Source organism: Schistocerca americana, chromosome 5, assembly GCF_021461395.2.
Source record: "Schistocerca americana isolate TAMUIC-IGC-003095 chromosome 5, iqSchAmer2.1, whole genome shotgun sequence".
In the NCBI taxonomy this organism is placed as follows: Eukaryota; Metazoa; Arthropoda; class Insecta; order Orthoptera; family Acrididae; genus Schistocerca; species Schistocerca americana.
In genome coordinates this window covers 566565379-566591833 of record NC_060123.1, presented here as the reverse complement: position 1 = coordinate 566591833, position 26455 = coordinate 566565379, and the positions used below count along the sequence as shown (strand labels likewise).

The 26455-nt window shown below is 43.7% G+C and overlaps 1 protein-coding gene and 1 pseudogene across 1 annotated transcript in view; one reads left to right on the top strand and one right to left on the bottom strand.

The window, feature by feature from the left end:
- The window catches only part of LOC124615797 (probable cytochrome P450 6a13), a 77815-nt gene that overhangs the window by 14121 nt on the left and 37239 nt on the right, over nt 1–26455 (top strand). Inside the window, exons 2-5 of the mRNA XM_047143926.1 lie at nt 6071–6349; nt 15349–15587; nt 19424–19686; nt 24630–24823. Of these exons, the coding sequence (XP_046999882.1) occupies nt 6130–6349; nt 15349–15587; nt 19424–19686; nt 24630–24823 (916 nt within the window). The 5' untranslated portion in view covers nt 6071–6129. The remainder of the gene's footprint in view (nt 1–6070; nt 6350–15348; nt 15588–19423; nt 19687–24629; nt 24824–26455) is intronic.
- On the bottom strand, nt 17699–17816 carry LOC124617301 (annotated as a pseudogene).

The following is a 26455-nucleotide window of genomic DNA, read 5'->3' as shown; positions in this document are numbered from 1 at the left end:
AGAAAAACCATGAAGTTACTGAAGAATTCCGGGCTGCCAGACGATGTTACAAAAAATCTCAGAGTCCGAGCTCCTAGACCGCCCAGATTGTACGGACTACCGAAGATCCACAAGGATAATGTTCCTATGAGACCTATTGTCAGTGCAATTGGTTCTCCTACTTATAAGCTGGCCAAATACCTAACAAAGTTGATGACTCCTATAGTCGGCCGGTGTGAACATCACATCAAAAACTCCCAGATGTTCATTGAGAAAATCAAAGAGATTAGAGTTGGTCCAAATGACATTTTAGTCAGCCTGGATGTGGTATCGCTGTTCACAATAGTTTCTGTGGAGGACGCTTTGAAAATGCTGGCGGATCTTTTTCCTCCTCAAACTATAAAGTTGTTCCGGCACGTGATGACGACCACCTACTTCTTGTATGGTAACAAATTTTATGAAATGACGGACCGTATGGCGATGGGCTCTCCGTTGTCTCCATCACTGGCTAACTTTTTTGTGGAGAATTTTGAAGAACGTGCATTAAATTCGGCTCCAGTCCGCCCATCCTTATTTTATCGTTACGTTGACGATACATTTATGATCTGGCAACATGGTGCAGAAGCTCTCGGACAATTAATGGAACACATGAACAGCATACATTCGAACATCCAGTTCACTGTCGAGATGTAGAAGCAAGGGATAGTGCCTTTCTTAGACGTTTTAGTACAACGACAGGCGGACGGGCGTCTTGGCCACTCTGTATACCGTATGCCGACGCATACCGAGTTATACCTGAATGCACAGAGTTTCCATCATCCTGCTCAGAAGAGAGCCGTTTTGAACACGTTGGTATTATAGAGCCAAAACTGTTTCTGACGAGGACCATCTGAAGAACGTGTTCCGAAAGAATGGCTATGGTGCACGCGATATAAAGGCAGCGTTCTCCAAAGGAAGGAAACGTGAAAATGCTGCACACTCACAGGATGAAACTCCGATTGCGGTTCTTCCTTTTTGTGGCGCGATTTCCAGCAAAATAGGAAGAGTCCTGGGTAGACGAGGTATATGACCGATTTTTCGTCCTCCTAAGAAAATTAAGGAGATGATGCGCCCTGTTAAGGACAATCTCGGCCTCAGGGTCCCTGGAGTTTACAATGTACCCTGTGAGTGTGGAAGCAATTATACAGGTCAGACGATTCGAACCGTTTCCGACCGCTGTGCAAAACACCAACGCCATATAAAAATAGAGAACTGGAGAAATGGGCAATTGCGGAGACAGCCTCACGAACAAACAAAATATTGTTCGATGAAACAAAAATTCTGTCCCATGCCTCCACGTACTGGGATTATGTTATTAAGGAGGCTGTTGAAATAAGAATGAGCCAAAATAACTTTAACCGCGATAGCGGATACCACCTCAGCTGTGCGTGGAAACGAACGCTTGATGCAGAGAAGCAGCAGAGACGTTCCTTCCAAGGTTTACGTTCCAACGGAAGCGGTGGCGCCACCGGCCACACTGTGACACTGTCTGCGACAGCAGTATGTAATCGCCGACCAATCATAAGCCGACCAATCAGAAGCCATCTTTGGGCTACATAGAGGCTACCACAGCAGCAGTGAAGACAGTCAGCTCCTGACGATGACGATGGAGGTAATCGTCGAAAACTCGAGATTTTATCCAGAACTGACGCGGCAAGAATACCGAGAATGCTTTAGATATAAGTGCCGCCGCGAAAAACTTCGTTCGCATGACACGTGTGTTAAACGGTTTCACAGCCCAGAAATTAGCTGTCCGATTATAATGGGACAAGTGCTGTTCGGAACAGGATTGTCAGTGTTTCAATGCATTCTGAGGACCAAGTGCGTATCTCAAAAATTCAAAAGATACGACTCTCTGAATGGGAACAAAATTTGGAAATTTCCGTTTTTTTTTAAATGTCGCGATGTACGATGTGACTACAAATGATTCATCGGGTTTTGGATGAATGTGTTTCACAAAGTGTCACATAAAAATAGTGAATGATAAATTTAATGAAAAGCACATTCTCAAGTTTCTTGCACATTATTGCAGTGTTCTATGTAGTCTACTCGTGTTACACGACAAACATCCATGTAGTAGTTAAGTTCGACCCATACACGTTCGGACATGTATTCACCAGTGCAGCAGTGCTGCGATCTTGGAGTTCAGCCACAGTTTTCGGCAAAGGTGGTACGTAAACATTGTCTTTCACGTATCCTCAAAGAAAAAACTCACAAACTGTGAAGTCAAAAGACCTGAGGACCACCATAAGAATACCACACAATCCTGCACTTAACTCCCAGTCCACCGGTTTGCAAGTTTCTCATTCAAATGGCGACGCACTACTCTATTACAATGGGGCTTAGTTTCGTCTTGTTGGAATATGAAGTTTAGGATGTCAGCTATTAGTTTAGGAAACAAACACTCCTGCAACATGTTTAGGTACATTGTATCCATTACAATTTTCCCAGTAAAAAAAAAGGCCCGAACGCTTTGCTACTTGAAACAGAAGACGTTCACCTTTGTAGAATCTCTTTAAAATCTCCACTGAAGCACTGGGATTTGCAGTGCCGCATATGCGAGCGTTGTAGTGATTCATTTCACCTTTTATGTGGAACGAGTGGACACGAGTCATGGAGTAATTCGCTATTTTCCACTGCTTCCTGGAAAGAATCACAAAATTCGCGTCTGATGATGCTTGGCCGTAAACGTTACACCGGCTATATGCGATTTGGTTTCTGACGTAATCGCTTGCGTAGACTATTCCATACTGTTGGCTGTGGAATGCCCAGTTCGCTACTTGCGAGACGTGTAGATTTTTCTGAACGGCGATGAAACGCCTCTCGAACAATCAACTGGAACACCTGATCGCCCAAAGCTTCTTCCTTTACAGAGGCAGCCTGTATCGTTGAACAGGCAATACCACCGTAAAATCCTTTGGTGGGTTGGTGGCTGCATGCTGTAAGATCACTAACTAGCTTTATTTTCTTACAGTTGTCAACACCTTTGACTCATACTGACACAGACTCGGATTCATTTATTTACGACGACGATTTCTGGTGCTGGTAACCAACGGCATGGTGGATATGTAATGCGATTTACCCATGTCTCTGTTATACAGTTCACAAATTTGAAATGTCTGATAGGCGATGACGTCACGACTGTTAAACGATTCAAGACATGGTACTTTTTCTCCTTTAGGGCCACGTACTATAGCGACGGTTCAAATGGCTCTGAGCACTATGGGACTTAATATCTGAGGTCATCAGTCCCCTAGAACTTAGAACTACTTAAACCTAACTAACCTAAGGAGATGACACACATCCATGCACGAGGCAGGATTCGAACCTGCGACCGTAGCGGTCGCGCGGTTCCAGACTGAAGCGCCTAGAACCGCTCGGCCACAACGGCCGGGTCATAGCGACGGTAACACAGCCATTACCGTGCTGTGCGGAATCATCGTTAGTAAGCGTACTGTCTGCAAACTGCGCATTGCATGGTAGCGGCAGGCTCAGTCTTCTTGAAACATACAAAATGCTTTCTGTTGGTTAGTCATCATTTCGCAAACTCCTGCCACCTTGCCGCCTCGTGAACCGCAACGAGACATGCAATGCCATAAACAAGACTTTAAAATAAGCTCGTATCATCGGTTATTAGTTTGAATAGATGGGCGTTATCTATTTGAAGCTATACGACATCTAAACCCGGTGAATCATTTATAACCACCCTACGCTATTTTTGTTATCTTCTCAGAACTATTTGTAATATTCTGGGCCTGCAGCGTAATAAACATCTTTCAATTCTAATCATGTCACATGATCGTCTGACATAATTGCTGTCACGACATTTCACCTGGAAATTAAGTTTATTTTTGACCATTATTAAAGAAGTGTCAGAACATACCGGAACATACAACTGTTTACTACAAAAATAACAACGAAACATAAGTCAACAGGCCGGCCGAAGTGGCCGTGCGGTTAAAGGCGCTGCAGTCTGGAACCGCAAGACCGCTACGGTCGCAGGTTCGAATCCTGCCTCGGGTATGGATGTTTGTGATGTCCTTAGGTTAGTTAGGTTTAACTAGTTCTAAGTTCTAGGGGATTAATGACCTCAGCAGTTGAGTCCCATAGTGCTCAGAGCCATTTGAACCACAAGTCAACAAACAATTAGACAGCAACAGAATCGACAATATTGCATGGAAGTCAAACTAAAAAAAAAGAAAAAGATACGTCAGTGTCCCGTGTAGCTTCTGCCCCGCGACCGCTCGCACGAACAGCTGTAGAGCAACTGTCAGTCCACTTCAGCGCAGCGCACACCAGGAGGAAACCTTGCCGTCCAGAAGCCGAGCGCTGATTGGCGGACTGCTTCCAATCGTTGACGACATGGACATCCACGAATAGCCTCTTTCTTTCCATCTTCTCTTACATCATGACTAGCCAATCATATTAGAGGGCCAATCAAAGTTATCTAGCAGTGACGTCAGACATCGATAGTATGTAATAAATAGAAGCACCTATCCACATGCAAAACTAGTCGTGCCCTGAGGAAGGCCGTTGCACTTCGGCCGAAACGTCGGTTTTAGTTTGTTATTATTGTTGTTAGTTTTTAGCAATGACGCGGCATAATGCCCAGAAGAATTTTAATCACTTTTAAAATGATTTCAGCTGTTTTTTGACTCATGTGAGACTATTTTGGATTAATAAGGTGATTCTATGAACGTAATTCTTTACTTTTATTTTTCATAGCGTCAGTCGTAACGGAATTGAGACACGCTGTGTAAATGGCTCGTTCATCGCCTGACCCGCGCCAAAAATATTATTTTTCCTAAATGGTTTGCCATCTGAAGCTCCCACTTTCGTTACTTTCATTTCTGGCCAAACTCTGCATACATCAGAAATTTGGGTGAAATTGGGGATGACGAGTAGGCGCGGTACCCTTGTAAAACGTTACACGCGTGCAGTCCGTGCGTCCACTTTATACTGATACTTAATGGATTGCATTACTGATTAGGATACCAAACAAGATCTGAAGAAGCTTTGGCGACACCTTTCTCAAATTTGGACACTCCAGATTACCCAAACTATGCGTAATCGGACAGAGATTCCCTGTAGCAAAAAGTCATGAGAAGAAGGCGTCTTAACAGAGGGATGAACAGACAGCCACTTGGATAACAAAAGACAAAAAAAAAAAAAAATTGTTTCGCGACAAAAATTTACCATTTCCCTATTTTTTCTTTACTTGTACAGTGAAACCTTGCTTCTTGCCAGATTCATGATTCTAGGTCAACGAGAAGTACCCTATACGTTTTATCAGTGAGTTTGCGAAGACCAAAATATGTCACATAAATGGCCTATCTTCTGACTCCATTGACTTAGAAGTTTACATTTATTACACCACCAGCCGACGAGAGACCTTAGTGTGTGCTGTAAACTTCAACTTGGTACATGTACCTGTTCCTGAGAATAAGGAGTCTTAACAGATGGACTGACAGATAATTGGATAATAAATGACGAAAATTTTTGTTTCCTGCGATATAATTAAAAATTCACCATTTTCGTATTTTTTCCTTTACTTGTACAGTGAAACCTTGCTTCTTGCCAGATTTCATGATTCTAAGTCAACGAAAAGTGGTTTATAGGTTTTGATGAGTAAGTTTGCATCAAAATATGTGGCATAAATGAGCGTATCTTTTGATTGTATTGGCTCAGTAGTTCAAATTTATTACACCATTGTCAAGGGACTACAGGCCTTAGTTTATGACATAAATTTCCTACTCAGTACGCCTACCCGTTCCTGGGGAAGGGTTTTAACAGTCTGACATATAGAAAGACAGACATGCAGGTAGGCAGAGAAGTAGACAGACAGACAACTAAGTATTCCTGTAACAAACACTTCCGTTTTTGCCGGCTGAGGTACGGAACCTTAAAAATGACCTGTTCTCAGTATCATGAAATATACGAAGTGTTGTCGGTGTTTTTTGGTAGATCTGCTAGTATAACACAACTCGAAATTTAACCATGTTGTTAAGAAACCGTTTCGTGTTTTACATATAAATTTGTCCTTACTTTTCAGGAGTTTTACCAGCAGGTGAATCTTTCCGGGGGAGAGTAAACAGTGCAGTGGTGGACGCAATGGGCGTGTTCCTTGAGTCGTGGCTGAGCGAAGTGGTCGCCGTTCTCCTGGTGACAGTGGCGGCGCTGTATGCCTGGTTCTCACACCGATACACCTACTGGAGCAAGCGTGGAGTGCCGCAGGCGAAACCGCAGATACCCTTCGGGAATCTCAGGAAAAGCTTTCTAGGACAGAAACGTTTGGAGTTTATTCTGCAAGACATCTACCGTCAGTTCCGAGGTACAAGACTTTTTGAACTCTATTGCATTAAAATATTTCTAATGTTTCACGTCAGTGGCAGTTATCTGATCATTTTCTATTTGTCTCATCAAAGCAAGATAAACGAGTAACTGAAAAACAGTACACGTATCTGACTTAGTAATACCATCACTGTTTTCTCTATAAGGGGCGATAGAAAAGCTTCCGTCCGAAGGCCGTTCTGTTCAGAGTGGGTATGCCGATCAGACAAACGCGCTGTGATCACTATGGCAATCATTCCACCGATGCAGCTGGTTGAAGATAAAACCGGTTGGTAAAACACCGTTTTCTGCTACGTGAAGTAGTCTGCAACTATCTGCAGAACATGCTCTTCCGACATGGATCGTCGTCATTTCAAGGCCTTTTTTAAGGAGCCGAGGGCGTGACAATCACATAGGGAGGGATCAATACGATAGGGCGGGTGGTCGACTGCCTCCCACTTGTCTGTGATTGATGGGGCTTGCCCTCCAGATCGACTGCGTTGAAGCGCCGCTAGGACGGAACTTTGCGCACCATTCCACAACGATGGTTTTCGACAGACATGCTGTCTCATACACATTCTTCACTGTCCGATGAATGTTTACTGGCGTTTGTCCTTCGACACCCAAGAAAAGAATACCAGCACTTAGTCCTGTTTGGACGCATTTGGTAACAATGTCGCCATAGTTCACATTTTCGCATTTACCGCACGCACATTGGAAAGACACGAATGCCAAACTACTCCCTTCCCTACATGTCGGTCCTTATATACTCGCATCTAAGTCGTGCTACGTTGCATATACGCTGCAACACCGTCCTAAAACGGATACTTTTTGATCGCCACGTAGAGAAACGAAAGAAAACTTGAAGCATTAGTACATATTTTACTGTTTCCACAGCCCTAAAATTAATTCCGCTCCTGATACTCACAAAGGCTTCCACTGCATGGGGTCACATCTCGCTGAACGTAATCGAAAATTATAAAAATATCAGCGTCGCTTTGCTACTGTGGAAGGTTGTAGCACAGTGAGATTGCACAATAATTATTCATAAATGTACAAGCGCTGATATAGGTATAGGATGATCTGTGGCAATGGATAGCTACAAGATGTTATTACAATTCTGTGGAAAGTCACTTATAAGCTCGAAATTATTTTGCACATTTCTCTTATTTAAACAAGAAGCATTTCTGAGGGCACTGATGATGCTCTTAGCAACCAGCAATGGAAATAACATGAACTGTACACTCACCAAAATTCACAGTGTAAAAATTCAGTCTCTCGCAGAGAAAGAGCAAGGAAAAGCATTACGAAATTTACGTCAGCAATAAGTTTCTGTTAACACTTCCAAGCATGTATGTGAGATGGTATACTAAAGGGAACACACTTGCAGTTCATGTTGTCCCCTACCACTTCTACAAAAGAGTCGCACAAAGCATTCTGGAGTAAAATTTGCAAATTGTCGTCACAAAATATCCTCTCCAAATGAGAGCTTACTCTCGTTTTTCATTCAAAGGGGTTTGTTAGAGTTGACAGAAGTGCTAATGGCCAGATATCGAACGAGTGTACTCGCCCATGTTGCCACCTTTTTCGAAACCATTAATAGAATATACAGTATCTATTTCATATAAAACTGCAATAGTTACGAAAATTGATTCATAAACACAACTCGCTCAAATCCACAGGAATAAAGAAGCTCGTTAGCAATGTTGTGTCCCTGATGACGGGGTCAATGGTTTCGATTCCCGGCCGGGTTAGAGATTTCCTTCCCTCGTAGACTGACAGTTTATGTTGTTCTTATCATTTCATCTCACCTTCATTCTAGAGACGCACAAGTTGCCAAAGTGGCATTTCTATATACACAATTACGGAAAAAAGTCGCAGCATCAAGAAGGAGTCGTGCGACATAAACGAAAGTTGATAAACGTGTTTCTACATCTGAAAGATGATGTCTATTCCCATTTCACTCCAGTTGCATAGGAGTGGCGCTAATGACTTCGTCATTATGACGCAAATCAGATTTTCTTTCAGTACAAGCTGTAACGGCCGTGAGAGTTAGTTACCTTTTAGACTGGATGTGGTGAGTTGATGTTAATCAAGAATGCCTTTAAGGCTACAAAGACACCTCACTAACTTTGAACGAGGTCGTGTAATAGGGCTACGAGAAGCTGGATGTTCCTTCTGCGATACTGCAGAAAGTCTTCACGGGAATATGGCCACTGCACATGATTGTTGGCAGTCGTTAGTTACCTTTGAAATTGGATGTGGTGAGTTGATGTTAATCAAGAATGCCTTTAAGGTGACAAAGACAGCTCACTAACATTGAACGAGGTCGTGTAACAGGGCTATGAGGAGCTGGATGATTCTTCTGTGATACTGCAGAAAGTCTTGACAGGAATGTGACCACTACACATGACTGCTGGCAGTGATGGTCACGGAAATGTACGGTCGCAAGAGGATCGGGTTACGCACGGCCATGTGCTAGAGGACAAATGTAAGGATGTAGACGCTTATCTCACTAGGGGTAAGATAGATACTGCCTACAGGAAAATTAAAGAGATCTTTGGAGAAAGGAGAACCACTTGTACGAATATCAAGAGCTCAGATGGAAACCCAGTTCTAAGCAAAGAAGGGAAAGCAGAAAGGTGGAAGGAGTCTATACAAGGGCGATGTACTTGAGGACAATATTATGGAAATAGAAGAGGATGTAGATGAAGATGAAATGGGAGATACGATACTGCGTGAAGAGTTTGACAGAGCACTGAAAGACCTGAGTCGAAACAAGGCCCCAGGAGTAGACGACATTCCATTAGAACTACTGACGGCCTTGGTAGAGCCAGTCCTGACAAAACTCTACCATCTGGTGAGCAAGATGTATGAGACAGGCGAAATACCCTCAGACTTCAAGAAGAATATTATAATTCCAATCCCAAAGAAAGCAGGTCAAAATTACCGAACTCTCAGTTTAATAAGTCACAGCTGCAAAATACTAACGCGAATTCTTTACAGACGAATGGAAAAACTAGTAGAAGCCGACCTCGGTGAAGATCAGTTTGGATTCCGCAGAAATGTTGGAACACGTGAGGCAATTCTGACCCTACGACTTATCTTAGAAAATAGATTAAAGAAAGGCAAACCTACATTTCTAGCATTTGTACACTTAGAGAAAGCTTTTGACAATGTTGACTGGAATACTCTCTTTCAAATTCTAAAGGTGGCAGGGGTAAAATACAGGGAGCGATAGGCTATTTACAATTTGTACAGAAACCAGATGGCAATTATAAGAGTCGAGGGGCATGAAAGGGTAGCAGCGGTTGGGAAGGGAGTGAGACAGGGTTGTAGCCCGTCCCCGATGTTATTCAATCTGTATATTGAACAAGCAGTAAAGGAAACAAAAGAAAAATTTGGAGCAGGTATTAAAGTCCATGGAGAAGAAATAAAAACGTTGAGGTTCGCTGATGACATTGTAATTCTGTCAGAGACAGCAAAGGACTTGGAAGAGCTGTTGAACGGAATGGACAGTGTCTTGAACGGAGGATATAAGATGAACATCAACAAAAGCAAAACGAGGATAATGGAATGTAGTCGAATTAAGTCAGGTGATGCTGAGGGAATTAGATTAGAAAATGAGACACTTAGAGTAGTAAAGGAGTTTTGCTATTTGGGGAGCAAAATAACTGATGATGGTCGAAGTAGAGAGGATATAAAATGTAGACTGGCAATGGCAAGGAAAGCGTTTCTGAAGAAGAGAAATTTGTTAACATCGGGTATAGATTTAAGTGTGAGGAAGTCGTTTCTGAAAGTATTTGTATGGAGTGTAGCCATGTATGGAAGTGAAACATGGACGATAAATAGCTTGGACAAGAAGAGAATAGAAGCTTTCGAAATGTGGTGCTGAAAATTAGATGGGTAGATCACATAACTAATGAGGAGGTATTGAATAGGATTGGGAAAAAGAGGAGTCTGTGGCACAACTTGACAAGAAGAAGGGACCGGTTGGTAGGCCATGTTCTGAGACATCAAGGGATCACAAATTTGGCATTGGAGGGCAGCGTGGAGGATAAAAATCGTAGAGGGAGACCAAGAGACGAATACACTAAGCAGATTCAGAAGGATGTAGATTGCAGTAAGCACGGGGAGATGAAGAAGCTTGCACAGGATAGAGTTGCATGGAGAGCTGCATCAAACCAGTCTCAGGACTGAAGACAACAACAACAACAACAACAACAACAACATGTGCCACAACCGAGAGGGAAGACCAACGTGTTCGACGTATGGCTCTGGCGCATCGTACTGCATTTGAGCAGCAGTTGGCATCACAGTGACACAAAAAACTGCTACAAACCGGTTACTTCAAGGTCAACTCCTAGCCAGACGCGCTGTAGCCTGCCTGCGTGCTATATACACTGGACCTGTAGGTCTACCTGGAGTTATGGTCTAGGGTGCAATTTTGTATGACAGAGAGAGTACTCTCATGGTTATCCCACGCATATCGCACGCACCCTAAATTTGTACGTCAATCTGGTGATTCGACATGTTGTGCTGCCATTCATGAACAGCATTCCGGGGGCTGTTTTACAATAATCTTGACGTCTGGCCCGGACAAACGCATTCCCGACACTTCATTACATTAATTATTTTTTGGTGCCGCAATTTTTGTTTGCATCTGTGTATATATATATATATATATATATATATATATATATATATATATATATTCATAATTTATAAAATATTCTACTTTACCACGGTTCGCGTGGCTCCTCCCGTCGGAGGTTCGCGTCCTCCCTAGCGTCCTCCCTACTCCCTAGCGAAAGCTAGGTTAAATTAGATTAAGTAGTGTGTAATCCTTGGGAACGATGATCTCATCAGTTTGGTACCACAGGAACTTACCACAGATTTCCAGTTTTCTACCAAGAACAGACAGAACAATAGTCAATGCAATATTATATTGTCAGAGTAATTGGAACAGTTCGCTGCCTCCATATAGATAAATATAATAAAAACACGCAAGACATTTGTGTAATTTTCTATAATATTTATTATTTTACAAACCAGTTTTCAGCTGTTACACCATCATAAGGCGCAAAGATAAAAATGTGTGGCTGTGAAATTTTTGTATAAGGAGCAGTCAAATGAAAAAAGACATGGAAATAAGTGAGTACACTGTTTATTATTTCAAAAGTGACCGCCTCAAATTTTAATACTTTTATCCCACTAAGAGAGTAGACCAATGCCTTCATGGAAAAATGTGTGCGGTTGCCTATGGAACAATGATTGTACCCCGGTGTGCACATCATCGTCCGAAACAAATCGACGAGCTTGAATGTCTTTCTACAGGGCTCCAAAAATACGGAAATCTTATGGGGAGAGATCGACACTGTATAGAGCACGTGTAAGTTCTTTCCAGCGAAACTTCTGGAGCGTAGTCGAAACGGCTTCATTCTGTTGCTGGACTGTCCCCTCCCACATCTTCCCAAGGTTGCTTCGACTACGCTGCAGAAGTTACACTTAGAAGCACTTACACATCCTCCGCACAGTCATTACCTGTCCCCACGAGATTTCCATATTTTTGCTTCAGATGAAGGGATGCACTCGTGGGTACAATCACGGTTCCGGAGGCAACCGGAAACGTTTTTCCATGAAGGCACTGACCGTCTTGTCTAACAGTAGAATAAATGTGTCAATAGTTATGGGGATTACTGTTGAAACAGGTTACTTATTTTTTTCTTTCTGTCTCGTTTCCCTTTGAGTATCCTTTATAGGATCAACGATTTTAAATTAGAGCCTCTACATAGTATCTCAGTACGTTTCCAAAGACAAACAGTAAGACAAGAGGAATTATTACAGCGAAAATGTGATGAAAAACTATTGAACTTACATAAAATATGTGACAGATCGATAAAGGGAGGAAACTGAACTATCTTGAAATAATGGAAATTAATAAACATGGGTCCATCTGCCCAAGCTTAGTATGGAATGATCAGACACAGTTCCCTTATCGCCACTTCTGACTGCAGATGCTACTCATACTCCCAGCCAGACTGAGTTGTAAATAAATCTTCCTACTCAAATGCCACATTTCTCCAGTATTTCAGCTACTATAGTTTCACCTGCCGTGTTAAAAATTATTACTTTGTATAATCACAACTGCACCACTTACCTCGTTAATCTCACTTGTAGGCCTACATGTTACTTGTTTGTAGTATTGGTACTGTTGAACGTTAGATTACTTTGTTCAGCCACTCACTTGGAACATGCCTCCAGATTTTATTTTTTAAGTTATTTTCTTCTCAAAACAATTGTTGTAATTTGTTGTAAAGATCGTTACTTAATGTGTCACATATGTTATCTAAGTTCAATAATTTTTCATCCCATGTCCACTCCAATAATTCCTCTCGTCTTAGTCCTAAATCACACACAAAAAGTTGTCATCTTTGGAAACGAACTGAGATACCCTGTAGATGCATTAGTTTAAATTCTTTGAGCCTACAAAAATTTCATAACCACATACATTTATCTTTGTACCTGATATTGGCGAACAGCCGAAACCCGAATGAGATTTTCACTCTGCAGCGGAGTGTCCGCTGATATGAAACTTCCTGGCAGATTAAAACTGTGTGCCCGACCAGGCCTCGAACTCGGGACCTTTGCCTTTCACGGGCAAGTGCTCTACCATCTTTTTTTTTTTTTTTTTTTTACTCTCATTTTGTTCGCTTTTGTTCGTTGCATCTGCTCGGGGCGGACGTCGTAAGACGTCAATTGAAGTTCGTTGTTGATCGATTAACTCAGTTTTTTATTACAGAGGGCAGCTAACCCTCTGGCCGAACACGCTGAGCTACCGTGCCGGCGGAACTCCTGAAGATAGACGTTGACTGTGGATATTGTATCACAGACATAGTCCCTTTGACTGTTCAGAGATGTCACTAAACCTGCCCAAAGGTGTAAACCACCATGCATGAGCAGCGCCTATTAGACGGAGGGGGGTCCGACAGCCGATCAGTTCCAGTCACTCCACCAGGAAGGAGGTACTCGGCTCTTGTTGTCTGTGTTTCAACCATGCCTAGATGGCCACTACAGCGGTTCGATCGCGTCCGAATTGTTACTTTGTGCCAGGAAGGGCTCTCAACAAGGGAAGTGTCCAGGCGTCACCGAGTGAACCAAAGCGATGTTGTTTGGACATGGAGGAGGAGATACAGAGAGACAGGAATTGTCGCTGACATGCCTCGCTCAGGCCGCCAAAGGGCTACTACTGCAGTGGATGACCGCTACCTACGTATTATGGCTCGGAGGAACCCTGATAGCAACTCCACCATGTTTAATAATGCTTTTCGTGCAGCCACTGGACGTCGTGTTACGACTCAAACTGTGCACAATAGGCTGCATGATGCGCAACTTCACTTCCGACGTCCATGGCGAGGTCCATTTTTGCATCCACGACACTTTGCAGCGCGGTACAGACGGGCCCAACAACATGCCGAATGGACTGCTCAGGATTGGCATCACGTTCTCTTCACCGATACGTGTCGCATATGCCTACAACCAGATAGTATTCGGAGGCCTGTTTGGAGGCAACTTGGTCAGGCAGAACGCCTTAGACACACTGTCCAGCGAGTGCAGCAAGGTGGAAGTTCCCTGATGTTTTGAGGTACCATTATGTGGGGCCGATGTACGCCGCTGATGGTCATGGAAGATGCAGTAACGGCTGTACGATACGTGAAAGCCATCCTCCGACTGATAGTGCAACCATATCGGCAGCATGTTGGCAATGCATTCGTCTTCATGGACGAAAATTCGCGCCCCCATCGTGCAAATCTTGTAAATGACTTCCTTCAGGATAACGAAATCGCTCGACTAGAGTGGCCAGCATGTTCTCCAGACATGAATCCTATCGAATAAGCCTGCGATAGATTGAAAAGGGCTGTTTATGGACGGCGTGACCCACCAACCACTCTGAGGGATCTACGCCGAATCAAATGGTTCAAATGGCTCTGAGCACTATGAGACTTAACATCTATGGTCATCAGTCCCCTAGAACTTAAAACTACTTACACCTAACTAACCTAAGGACAGCACACAACACCCAGTCATCACGAGACAGAGAAAATCCCCGACCCCGCCGGGAACGAACCCGGGAACCCGGGCCCTACGCCGAATCGCCGTTGAGGCGTGGGACAATCTCAACCAACAGTGCCTTGATAAACTTGTGGATAGTATGCCACGACGAATACAGGCATGCATCAATGCAACAGGACGTGCCACCGAGTATTAGAGGTACCGGTGTGTACAGCAATCTGGACCACCACCTCTGAAGGTCTCGCTGTATGGTGGTAGAACATGCAATGTGTGGTTTTCATGAGCAAGAAAAATGGCGGAAATGATGTTTATGTTGATCTCTGTTCCAATTTTCTATACAAGTTTCGGAACTCTCGGAACCGAGGCGATGCAAAACTTTTTGATGTGTGTACTTTTTTTCATTACTATGTAAACAATTACGATAAGAGATACCCTCAATTTTCAAGAGCAGTTATTGTAAATTCAAACAATAAGTGTCAAACATATGCACAGATAAGTGTTCAGAGGTCACCGTTCTTGCTGTTGCTTGTGCTGTAATCAGCACCTGGCTTGAGCGTGTAAGTCCTCAGGATTAGTACTAATTAAGAAAGAAAACTAAAACGTGTGTGTGCCTTTCACTCAGTCCCTGACTCCTGATGTCTCATGTAGTTTGGTGTCTCACGAGATACCCACTGAAGTCATACTGTCTCATCGGTTAACTAAACTTTCATTATGTTATTGGATAATGCGTCATCAAGTGGTGCGTTCGGAGCTGTGTCTTTTGGACATACTTTATAATTTTGATTTCATATGAATTTTAATGTTACCTAAATATTTACTCTGATAATTATAAACGAAAGATGTTAACTAGAATCTTAATTAAAATACAATCACCAGGTATTTTTGCCATTGTAACATACTTTTTCTGATTGTGTTTTCCTTCTTCAGGTGAGAGGTATGTGGGAATATACGGATTCACCAAACCAATGCTCGTCCTGATTGACCCCGACCTCATACGGATGGTACTAGTCAAAGATTTTGACTCGTTCCGGAATAGAGGAGTCCCTTTCAACGAACAGGAACCGTTGAACCACAATCTGTTCTTCATTGGAGGCAACAAATGGAAACGGTTGCGAACCAAGTTGACCCCGACTTTTACGTCAGGAAAGCTCAAGATGATGTGCCAGGTGAGTACTCTCTATGCAGTGAACGTGAAATTTGGATTTCTAAGACCATAAGCTATCTTGACCTAGGGACGCTGTGGTGGCCCTGTGCTTTCAGATCGAAAAAAATCTCAGGAGTATTTATGACGTTTTATCTACTCCCTACTTATAATTTCAAATTTATTCTGTTTTACTTAATCAGTTTCGAATCTTTTCACGTCGTTTCTCGGTAGCTGCATAAGACAAACACACACAGAAACTGCAGAAAGACGTCCAATGCCATCTGATTTCAACGTCTTAATTTGTTTTTTAAGAAAAGAAGCAGGCATATACAGTGAGTAAACTACCTAAAATATTTCTATATGTACTTACGCGTATAAAAATTATTTGCCGATGATTTCATAACAGTTTTTAAATATGATGTTACATTAGCCGCTTTAAGATGAATCTCGCGTTGCATACTTATTTACCAGCATAAAGTACACATATAGTACTAGTGGAAGAACATACTGCATAACAATGAGGAAACTTAAATACTAGAAGCGACATGTGTTTCGGGCACGTCATTTAAGTACCCGTTATGAAGAAGTTATGATGCAGTTCTTGTACTCAGATTCAACCAGATATTATAATATAATGTTCACGGACGCTATATAGATGCATAAATGTTTTATTGATAAACATTTGGGCAAAGTCATTATCAACATTCAGGCATCATAGTACAAACATCCAAACCTGCATTATACGGCTCTACGGGAGTTAAATCAAATTTTATTAATAAAATTAGCCTCTGCTTCTGTTCGTCAAGGTGCAGATTTATTTACCTAAAATACGTCACTTAAATTTATAGTAAAACCGTGGAATGGGTACAATCAGCTGCTCAGAATTCCACTAACTGCTAGGTTGAAAAACAGGTGGAGATTTTAAATCACTAACGCAGCTACAAGTGATTTAAGTTTTTACAAATCAAATTCATTGTCCAGTTAAAATACGTTATTGTCTCTGGCGCTCAACAAAAGCTATTGTGCAGCAATAAATGTAATAAGTAAATAAATTAGCTGAAAAACACCAGACTGGGCTCATAGCTACAAATTACGTTAAATATATTCACTCAAAATGACTACAATAGTTCCTAACAGGGAATTCCTTGAGTGCGAGGTCGCAAGTTCAATCTTTAGAAAAGTTTATATGAAACTGTTGTGTTAGTGATTACGACAGGAAAAATATTAGCTGCTAATGACTTAGCTTGTGCATCAGAAGGGCGACATAAAGTGAGTGCCTGGGAGCTGCAGAGATCAGCCTTCTACAGGATGTGAGTATTACACTTCACAAAATGGCCATCGTCGACATTCAAAAACGTTCAAAATAACCCATTAACTTGCACCATGAACACCGAATGAAAAGTGACGCACCACGGAGATCACAAAGCTGCGCACCATCAAGATCGAAGGTGACTTCCTTCGGAGTGACAAATCGTGCAGGACGTTCAGCTACGTATCAACTTCTTTAAAGAATGCATATGGACTCATGTTGCTGTAACTGGATGATGGGAACTGATGAAATGTGGTGGCATGCAACCGAATGCGAAGTAGTGTGTCGTGGAGCGCATCATGAAACTTTGAGACGTAGCTATAGATGGTGCAATGATATATTTTATAGACACGGAAAAAAAACAAGAGGCTAAATTTGCCTAGTGGTTCCAGGTGGTATGAACTAAAATGTCACAAACTTTTCAGGAGGGTAAGTCTGCTCTAAAGGCGTATCATTTTTATATGCAGGTCAGGAATCAAGCAAAAGCAAGTTATTTTGGGCTAATGCAGTAGTACACAATTATGCCGACTGTTAATATTGATGGTAAACTAGTTGGAAAGTTATTTATTGCATTGATGTCAGTAGATCTTGATGCAGCTCTCTTAACGAAACTAAACTCCTCCCGAACAGGCCATGAAGGCACAACAGTTCCGACCGGCCGCCGTGTCATCCTCAGCCCACAGGCACCACTGGATGCGGATATGGAGGGATATGTGGTCAGCACACCGCTCTCCCGGCCGTATGTCAGTTTCCGAGACCAGAGCCGCTTCTTCTCAATCAAGTAGCTCCTTACATTGCCTCACAAGGGCTGAGTGCACCCAGCTTGCCAACAGCGCTCGGCAGACCGGATGGTCACCCATCCAAGTGCTAGCTCAGCCCAACAGCGCTTAACTTCGGTGTTCTGTCGGGAACCAGTGTTACCACTGCGGCGAGGCCGTTGGCTACACAACTCTCTTGGTACTTCTAATTTCCAGGATACCTTTCGTATGCATTTTCTCTTCCAATCTCGATTGATCGGAGTTGAAAACAAATCTACAAAGTTTCTGACTGTTTCCGCACTTTGCTGCGCGTCGTCAAGTTGACGCTTTGTTTGACATTTCTTTGTCTTACGTCTTCCAGTTCTGTGGCACTGTTTGAAGTTATGCAACCATCCACTGCATCCCTTGAAATGACTGTTATTGTCACGCGCAATTTGATGTGAGTCAAGTAGTAGGTCTCTGTGATGCACATCCTGTAAATTGTATCGAGAATCCTCGAAACGCTCAAACACCAGTTCTTGTAACGAGTGCTCCTTGTCCTCTCTTGAATATTCATAGTTTTTCTTATGCACTACACTGTCATAGTGCTGCGGACTTATCCGAAATTTTTTTTTTTACAATGTTATGTTATGTTAACCGGGGACCTAGAAACGACGGAGAGGCTCCGTCCCCGCCGCAGCCGCAGTGGTCCGCAGCCCTACGACGACTAAAGCAGTCCACTTCACCCCTCCGCCGCCACCCCACACCGAACCCAGGGTTATTATGCAGTTCGGCCCCCGGTGCCCCCCCCCCCCCCCCCCCAGGGAACGTCTCTCACCAGACGAGTGTAACCCCTATGTTTGCGTGGTAGAGTAATGGTGGTGTACGCGTACGTGGTGAATTTGTTTGCGCAGCAATCGCCGACATAGTGTAGCTGAGGCGGAATAAGGGGAACCAGCCCGCATTTGCCGAGGCAGATGGAAAACCGCCTAAAAACCATCCACAGACTGGCCGGCTCACCGGACCTCGACACAAATCCGCGTGGCGGATTCGTGCCGGGGACCAGGCACTCCTTCCTGCCCGGAAAGCGGTGCTTCATACCGCACGGCCAACCGGGCAGCACTTTTTTTACAAAACTCCAGATGATGTTCTATGCACGTGATTATGTTTTGTACCCGCGCCTTGGAAAACGATTGCCTTTACTACATTTCGCTGGAGACGGGGTTTGTGGCTCCCTGTCCGACAGGCATGGTGACCTAGACATGACTCCACACATGTTTCAGTATAACTTTCAGTTGTTAAGCACGTATAGTCATCATTGTACTCCTCTTTTTCATTGTCCGCACAGTCGAGCGTATACGACACCACACATTTCACTGACTCACCTTTCATCTGCCACTTCTCTCTCACCCTACAAAATTCGTTGGGTTCCTTTCTGACGAAATGTCAACTTTGGAAATGTAGATATAATGCAATGTTTGCTTTGTTTATCATTGGTTCTAAGTTACTCGTCACCTGAGCAATTCAACTACGCGCAGTGGACTCTTGCTGTGCTCACCACGAGATACCTCCAGTCCCGCCCCCTGCTGCCATTAGCAGTCAATATTATGGGTACGTGGTAGAGAATATGTGGGGCGTCGAAAGCCGTAAACATCATTGGCCTGTTGTGACCTCACGTTCAAGGGGTTCCTTGTAAGATTAGCCATACCACACAAGCAGAAAAACGCAGGGGGACACTTTAATTTACAGTGTGTATCGAGTGAGCCGACATCCCCCGAACGCTATTTACAAATTGGTGTATTCCATTCGCAGACGATGCAGGACTGCGGCCGCGAGATGGTGGAGGTGTTGGGAGATTCAGCGAGCCGTGGGGAGGTGGTGGAGATGCGGGAGGTGTCCGCCAGGTACGCCACGGACATCATCGCGTCCGTCGCCTTCGGCGTGGAGTGCAACTGCCAGAGGAACCCGGAGGCCGAGTTCCGACAGTGGGGGCGCAAGGTGTTTGAGCCCTCGCTCAAGTCCAAGATCGCTCAGATCATGTACGATTTCGTCCCCCTGTTAGCCAAGGCACTCGGGTAAGCATGCGCACCAGTGGCGCTGTCGCGGCAGTGCCATTGTTCTGTTTGTGTTCTGTGAAGAGCGCGAATTACATTACTACAGACAAGCCTGCAAGAGAATAGTTGCCAAGAAACACTCCAGGCGGCGCTCAAAAGAGTTAAACTAATATTTAACGTTCGCTTTTCAGAAATATTTAATAGTTTTCCGTATGAAGTTCCGCAGGATGTTCTACAATTTGTATTTTGTCAACTCAGTTTTGTTAAGTTAATCCTGGAGTATTAAAGAACTAGACAAGTAAAATGACTGACCTTTGAACTTGAAACAAATTGTCATCACTAAAACGTTGCATCCCATATGTGAGGCATCTAAATCCATTGGCTAGTAATTCCCAGCTGTTTAAAACACAGGTGCGAACTGTAGACTTCGAGAGATAAGACACTACTGGCCATTAAAATTGCTACACCAAGAAGAAATGCAGATGATAAACGGGTATTCGATGGAAAAATATATTATACTAGAACTGACATGTGATTACATTTTAACGCAATTTGGGTGCGTAGATCCTGAGAAAGCAGTACCCAGAACAACCACCTCTGGCCGTAATAACGGCCTTGATACGCCTGGGCATTGAGTCAACCAGAGCTTGGATGGCTTGTACAGGTACAGCTGCCCACGCAGCTTCAACACGATTCCACAGTTCATCAAGAGTAGTGACTGGCGTATTGTGACGAGCCAGTTGCTCGGCCACCATTGACCAGACGTTTTCAGTTGGTGAGAGATCGGGAGAATGTGCTGGCCAGGGCAGCAGTCGAACAGTTTCTGTATTCAGAAAGGCCCGTACAGGACCCGGAACATGTGGTCGTGCATTATCCTGCTCAAATGTAGGGTTTCGCAGGGATCGAATGAAGGGTAGAGCCAAGGGTCGTAACACGTCTGAAATGTAACGTCCACTGTTCAAAGTGCCGTCAATGAGAAGAAGAGGTGACCCAGACGTGTAACCAATGTCACCCCATACCATCACGCCGGGTGATACGCCAGTATGGCGATGACGAATACACACTTGCAATGTGCGTTCATCGTGATGTCGCCAAACAGAGATGCGACCATCATGATGCTGTAAACAGAACCTGGATTCATCCGAAAAAATGACGTTTTGCCATTCGTGCACCCAGGTTCGTCGTTGAGTACACCATCGCAGGCGCTCCTGTCTGTGATGCAGCGTCAAGGGTAACCGCAGCCACGGTCTCCGAGCTGATAGTCCATGCTGCTGCAAACGTCGTCGAACTGTTCGTGCAGATGGTTGTTGTCTTGCAAACGTCCCCATCTGTTGACTCAGGGATCTAGACGTGGCTGCACGATTCGTTACAGCCGTGCGGATAAGATGACTGTCATCTGGACTGCTAGTGATACGAGGCCGTTGGGATCCAGCACGGCGTTCCGTATTACCCTCCTGAACTCACCGATTCCATATTCGGCTAAAAGTCATTCGATCTCGACCAACGCGAGCAGCAATGTTGCGATACGACAAACCGCAATCACGATAGGCTACAATCCGACCTTTATCAAAGTCGGAAACGTGACGGTACGCATTTTTCCTCCTTACACGAGGCAACACAACAACGTTTCAGCAGGCAACGGCGGTCAACTGCTGTTTGTGTATGAGAAATCGGTTGGAAACTTTCCTCATGTCAGCACGTTGTAGGTGTCGCCACCGGCGCCAACCTTGTGTGAATGCTCTGAAAAGCTAATCATTTGCATATCACAGCATCTTCTTCCTGTCGGTTAAATTTCGCGTCTGTTGCACGTCATCTTTGTGGTGTAGCAATTTTAATGGCCAGTAGTGAAACTCTGGCCAAGGTGGAATTTGGCAAGCACGAAAACAAGCAGTTAAAACTCACGCTGTGTGCGGAACGGCACTATCATGCTAAAATGTAAGCCCAGGATGGCTTACCATACGACCTACCGCCGTGCTGTTAGGGTGCCGCGGATGACAACCAAATGGGTCCTGCTGTGAAATGAAATGGCACTCCAAACCATCACTCGCTTGGCATCCCAACACTATCCAGGGCGGCTCCAGAGAAGTCTTCGCTGCTAGTCGAGCCTCAGTTCTAAGTGGAACTCACCACTGGAGACAATTCTGCTCCAGTCAATGAGATTCCAGTCCCCGATGAGCGAAGACGTGACTGGAGATGCCCCAGACGGCAGTAGGATACCAACCTGATTGCCACTCAATCAACAACTAGCGTTGATGGTCTGGGGTGCCATTTTATTTCATAGCAGGACCCATTTCGTTGCCACCCGTGACACCCTTACAGCATAGCTCAGCGTTGACGTCATTCTAAGCCCTATTTTTTTGCCCTTCGTGGGAAGCACTCCTAGGCTTAAATTTCAGCAAGAGTGCTTGCCCAGACCCTATACCGAGCGAGATGGCTCAGTAGTTAGCACACTGGACTCGCATTTGGGAGGACGGCGGTTCAAACCCGTGTCCGGCCATACTGATTAAGGTTTTCCGTGATTTCCCTAAATCGGTTCAGGCAAATGCCGGGATGGTTCCTTTGAAAGGGCATGGCCGACTTATTTCCCACCGTGCGGGATTAGCCGAGCGGTCTCAGGCGCTGCCGTCATGGACTTTGCGGCTGGTCCCGGTGGAGGTTCGAGTCCTCCCTCGGGCATGGGTGTGTGTGTTTGTCCGTAGGATAATTTAGGTTAAGTAGCGTGTAAGCTTAGGGACTGATGACCTTAGCAGTTAAGTCCCATAAGTTTTCACACACATTTGAACTTATTTCCCATTCCTTCCCTAATCGGATAGGACCGACGACCTCACTGTTTGGTCCCCTCCCCAAAATCAACCAACCAACCAACCGAACTTTAGCTTGGCCAGCGAGGTCACCGCATCTCTTCCGAACTGATAACGTTTGAAGCATTATGGACAGGGCCTTCCCAACAGCTCGAGATTCTGACGATCTAACGCGCCAGTTGGACAGAATATGGCACGATATACCTCTGGAGAACATCCAACAACTTTATCAGTCAATGCCAATCCGAATTACTGATTGCATAAGGGCCAGAGGTGCACCGGCGCGATATTGACTTGCTCAATTTGTGAAGCTCATTTTCTTGAATTAATCATACCATTTTTCTGAAACTATAATCATTTGTTTCTTCGTACATGTACGTCACATCTACAGAGTTTAATCCCGTTCTGATAATTCCTTCGTGGTGCGTCGGTTTTCCGTCTTACAGTGTAGTTAAAACAACAAGTGTCCGTCATTTGTCTGTTGTATCTATCTGAGATGTAAAATGCTGATGTACATTACTGATGAAGTAATTGAAATTTAAGTATCCAACGGTATGATCCCTCAAACATCAGTACTTTCAGTGAAAAGTAAATTTGAACTTACATTAATTATGCTGTTAATTTTAAACAACACAAACTTGTTCACTCTAATGTTTGTTGTTTTAAGCAAACATCAATCTTGTCTCTCTAAAATTAATAGAGACAATTCTCATGTGCATCGGTATAACTACGTGATCAAAATCATCCGGACACTTGGCTGAAAATGACTTACAGGTTCGTGGCGCTCTCCATCGGTAATACTGGAATTCAGCATGGTGTTGGCCCACCCTTAGACTTGATGACAGCTTCCACTCTCGCAGGCATACTTTCAATAGGTGTCCTGTAGGATTCAGATCAGGACTCTGTGCAGGCCAGTCCATTACAGGGATATTATTGTAGTCTAACCACTCCGCCACAGGCCGTGCATTATGAACAGGTGCTCGATCGTGTTGAAAGATGTAATCGCCATCCCCGAATTACTCTTCAACAGTGGGAATCAAGAAGGTGCTTAAAACATCAATGTAGGCCTATACTGTGATAGTGCCTCGCAAAACAACAAGGGGTGCAAGCTCCCTCCATGGAAAAAAAAAGACCACCCCATAACATCACCGCCTCCAAGTTTTACTGTTGGCACTATACTCGCTGGCAGATGACGTTCAACGGGCATTCGCCATACCCACACCCTGCCATCGGATCGCCACATTGTGCACCGTGATTCGTCATTCCACACAACGTTTTTCCACTGTGTCAATCGTCCAATGTTTATCCTCTTTACACCAAGCGAGGCATTGTTTGGCATTTACCGCCGTGATGTGTGGTTTATGAGCAGCAGCTCGACCATGAAATCTAACTGTCATAGTACTTACAGTGGATCCTGATGCAGTTTGTAATTCCTGTATGATGGTCTGGATAAATGTCTGCCTATTACACATTACGACCCTCTTCAACTGTCGGCGGTTTCTGTCAGTCAACAGACGAGGCCGGCCTGTACGCTTTTGGGCTGTTCGTGTCCCTCCACGTTTCTACTTCACTATCAGATCGGAAACAGTGGACCTAGGGATGTTTAGGAGTGTGGAAATCTCGCGTACAGCCGTATGGCAGAAGTGACACTCAATCACATTACTATGTTTGAAGTCCGTGAGTTCCGCAGAGCCCCCCATTCTGCTCTCTCGCGGTCCTAATGACTACTGATGTCGCTGATATGGAGTACCTGGCAGCAGGTGGCAGCTCAATGCAACAAATATGAAAAACGTTTGTTTTTGAGGTGTCCGGATATTTTTGATCTTATAGGGTAGTATATTTGACACATCACACTTTTTTTACAGTGGTATAAAAACCTCTAGAGACGTACGTAGTAATGTCGTATTGCTGTTCCCATACACGGATTACATAGGATGTAAGATAAAACGAAAGCTAAGTTTAGAAGTACCGCTATAGTTACTTACGTAATTTTACCTGTGCTCTAGTTTTTATCTGCACATCTGCTATTTAGAAGAAGAAAGACGCGAGCTATATTTGTATGAAAGTCGTCTACATAATCGTCGCAGATTATATTTATCTAAGAGAAGCCTGTTAACATGTAGGCAAATTTTAAGTACACATTGAAATCGTTCTTGGTTGCAGGGTTGCTGGTGGAACGGAAGAAGTGTCGCAGTTCTTCCGAAATATGGTGAGAGAGACCGTGGAGTACCGGGAGAAGAACAACGTGACACGCAACGACTTCATGCATCTGCTGATACAGCTCAAGAACAGGGGCTTCGTCGATGACGATAAGCTCAACGGCCTCATGGATAGCTCCAAGGATGTGGACAACTGGAGTAAGTTCAGGAAACTCGATACCTACGGTCACTGACGTAGCCGTGATCGAATCTTACTCAACACGTAAAGTAAGAAACGTCCGACTATGATTTATCGGTCCATCGGTACCAATATGTTCCAAAAAGGCGCACGCAGCAATATGATTTTTCAGGGGGTTAATGTTTCGGGTCCTATTGATCATAGAGATAGAGGGTCAAGTGTTTTGAATAGCCCTTGGCCTACGAACATTTGCATGCCTGTCGGACATAGTGTAGCTATCATACAGTTAAGGGTCAAAATTTTTAAACATTACACATTTCTTCCAGCCCAGTCCAGTTGAGCAAAACAGTTGGTTCTTATACAGTGTGGGTGGTCTATGGTGGTCCTTAAACAGTTTAGAAAATCAATATTTGTTTATGGGCATTTCCTGAGAAAACCCCGAAAAATCATGATTCCTTGGGTACCAAAAGCACCAGTTGTCGAGATGGTCAGTTTTATAATTTCTGTCTTTGGCAGATCGTCGAAATTTTTGCTATACGATCCTAAGATTACGTTGTCGGGAACATCGAAATTTGTTTCGATATCATTATCCCTTACCGAGACAGTAGTTTAAAGTTACTAAAGCTACCATACTTACGCAGAAAACAGCGAAATTTGGTTTTAGACGTTTTTCACTGTGAGCTGCAATTACCTAAATGACTAACCATAGAAAATAGTTCAAATTTTAACAGTAGATGATTTATCTAGAAATGTCATTTTACCGTTTTCGAAATGTTTTAACCGTTGTCTAGATACACCTGAAAAACCGTGATTTTTGATAGTGAAGGTACCAGTTGTCGGGTATGTCCACTTCTGTAATTTATATTTACAGCAAATCGTCGAAATTTTTTCCGTACGTTCCTTAGGTGGTGTTCTCAGAGACGTTGTATTTTTTTTTTCAGTGTCATTATCCTTTACCAGGGTCGAGACGTTCAAAGTTACGGTACTTACGCTCATAAAATATGCGTGTAATGTCCGACCTGAAGCGTAAGGCTGTCTTGACCTAGAAATTATTGTATTTTTAATTTAAAAAAATTGTATTGTTATACGAAATTCCCTGTTGTTGAAAATAAATCACCGCATTTTTTTGGTACACTGTAGGGGTAGCCTAATAACGATGTGCATTTTTAATAAAGTAGTGTAAAGTGAGCTTGCGTTGGATGGGAGGCGATTTTGTGTTAATCTTATTTATGTGCACTGAGTGTCAACGTATATATTTATATTGGAGCATATAAACAAACTGTCAAAACTTTATTGAGCTCCAGAAATAGTTTTATATAGGCAGCCCACCTTTATGTAATAGGGAAAAGAAGGGAACCAGCTGAAAAATGCTCCTGTTGAGCACAAAAAGGCCAGCATATTACTCTTTAAAAGACTCTAACAGAAAAGTGGGGAACCAACTACCTCAATCCTCATTCCGCCTTCCTCAACAAAAATTTTAGGATGTGAACATGTGCGCAGTTTTTTGTGCTGAAAGAGAATAGCAGAAAGACAGTGTGCCAATGGGAGAAAAAGAGAGAGGTGACAGTAGTGGTGTGAGACAGATTGGCAGTAAATTAAAAACAGAGATGGATTAAAATAGTAGCAGTGGGATCAAAAGAGAGAGGTGACAG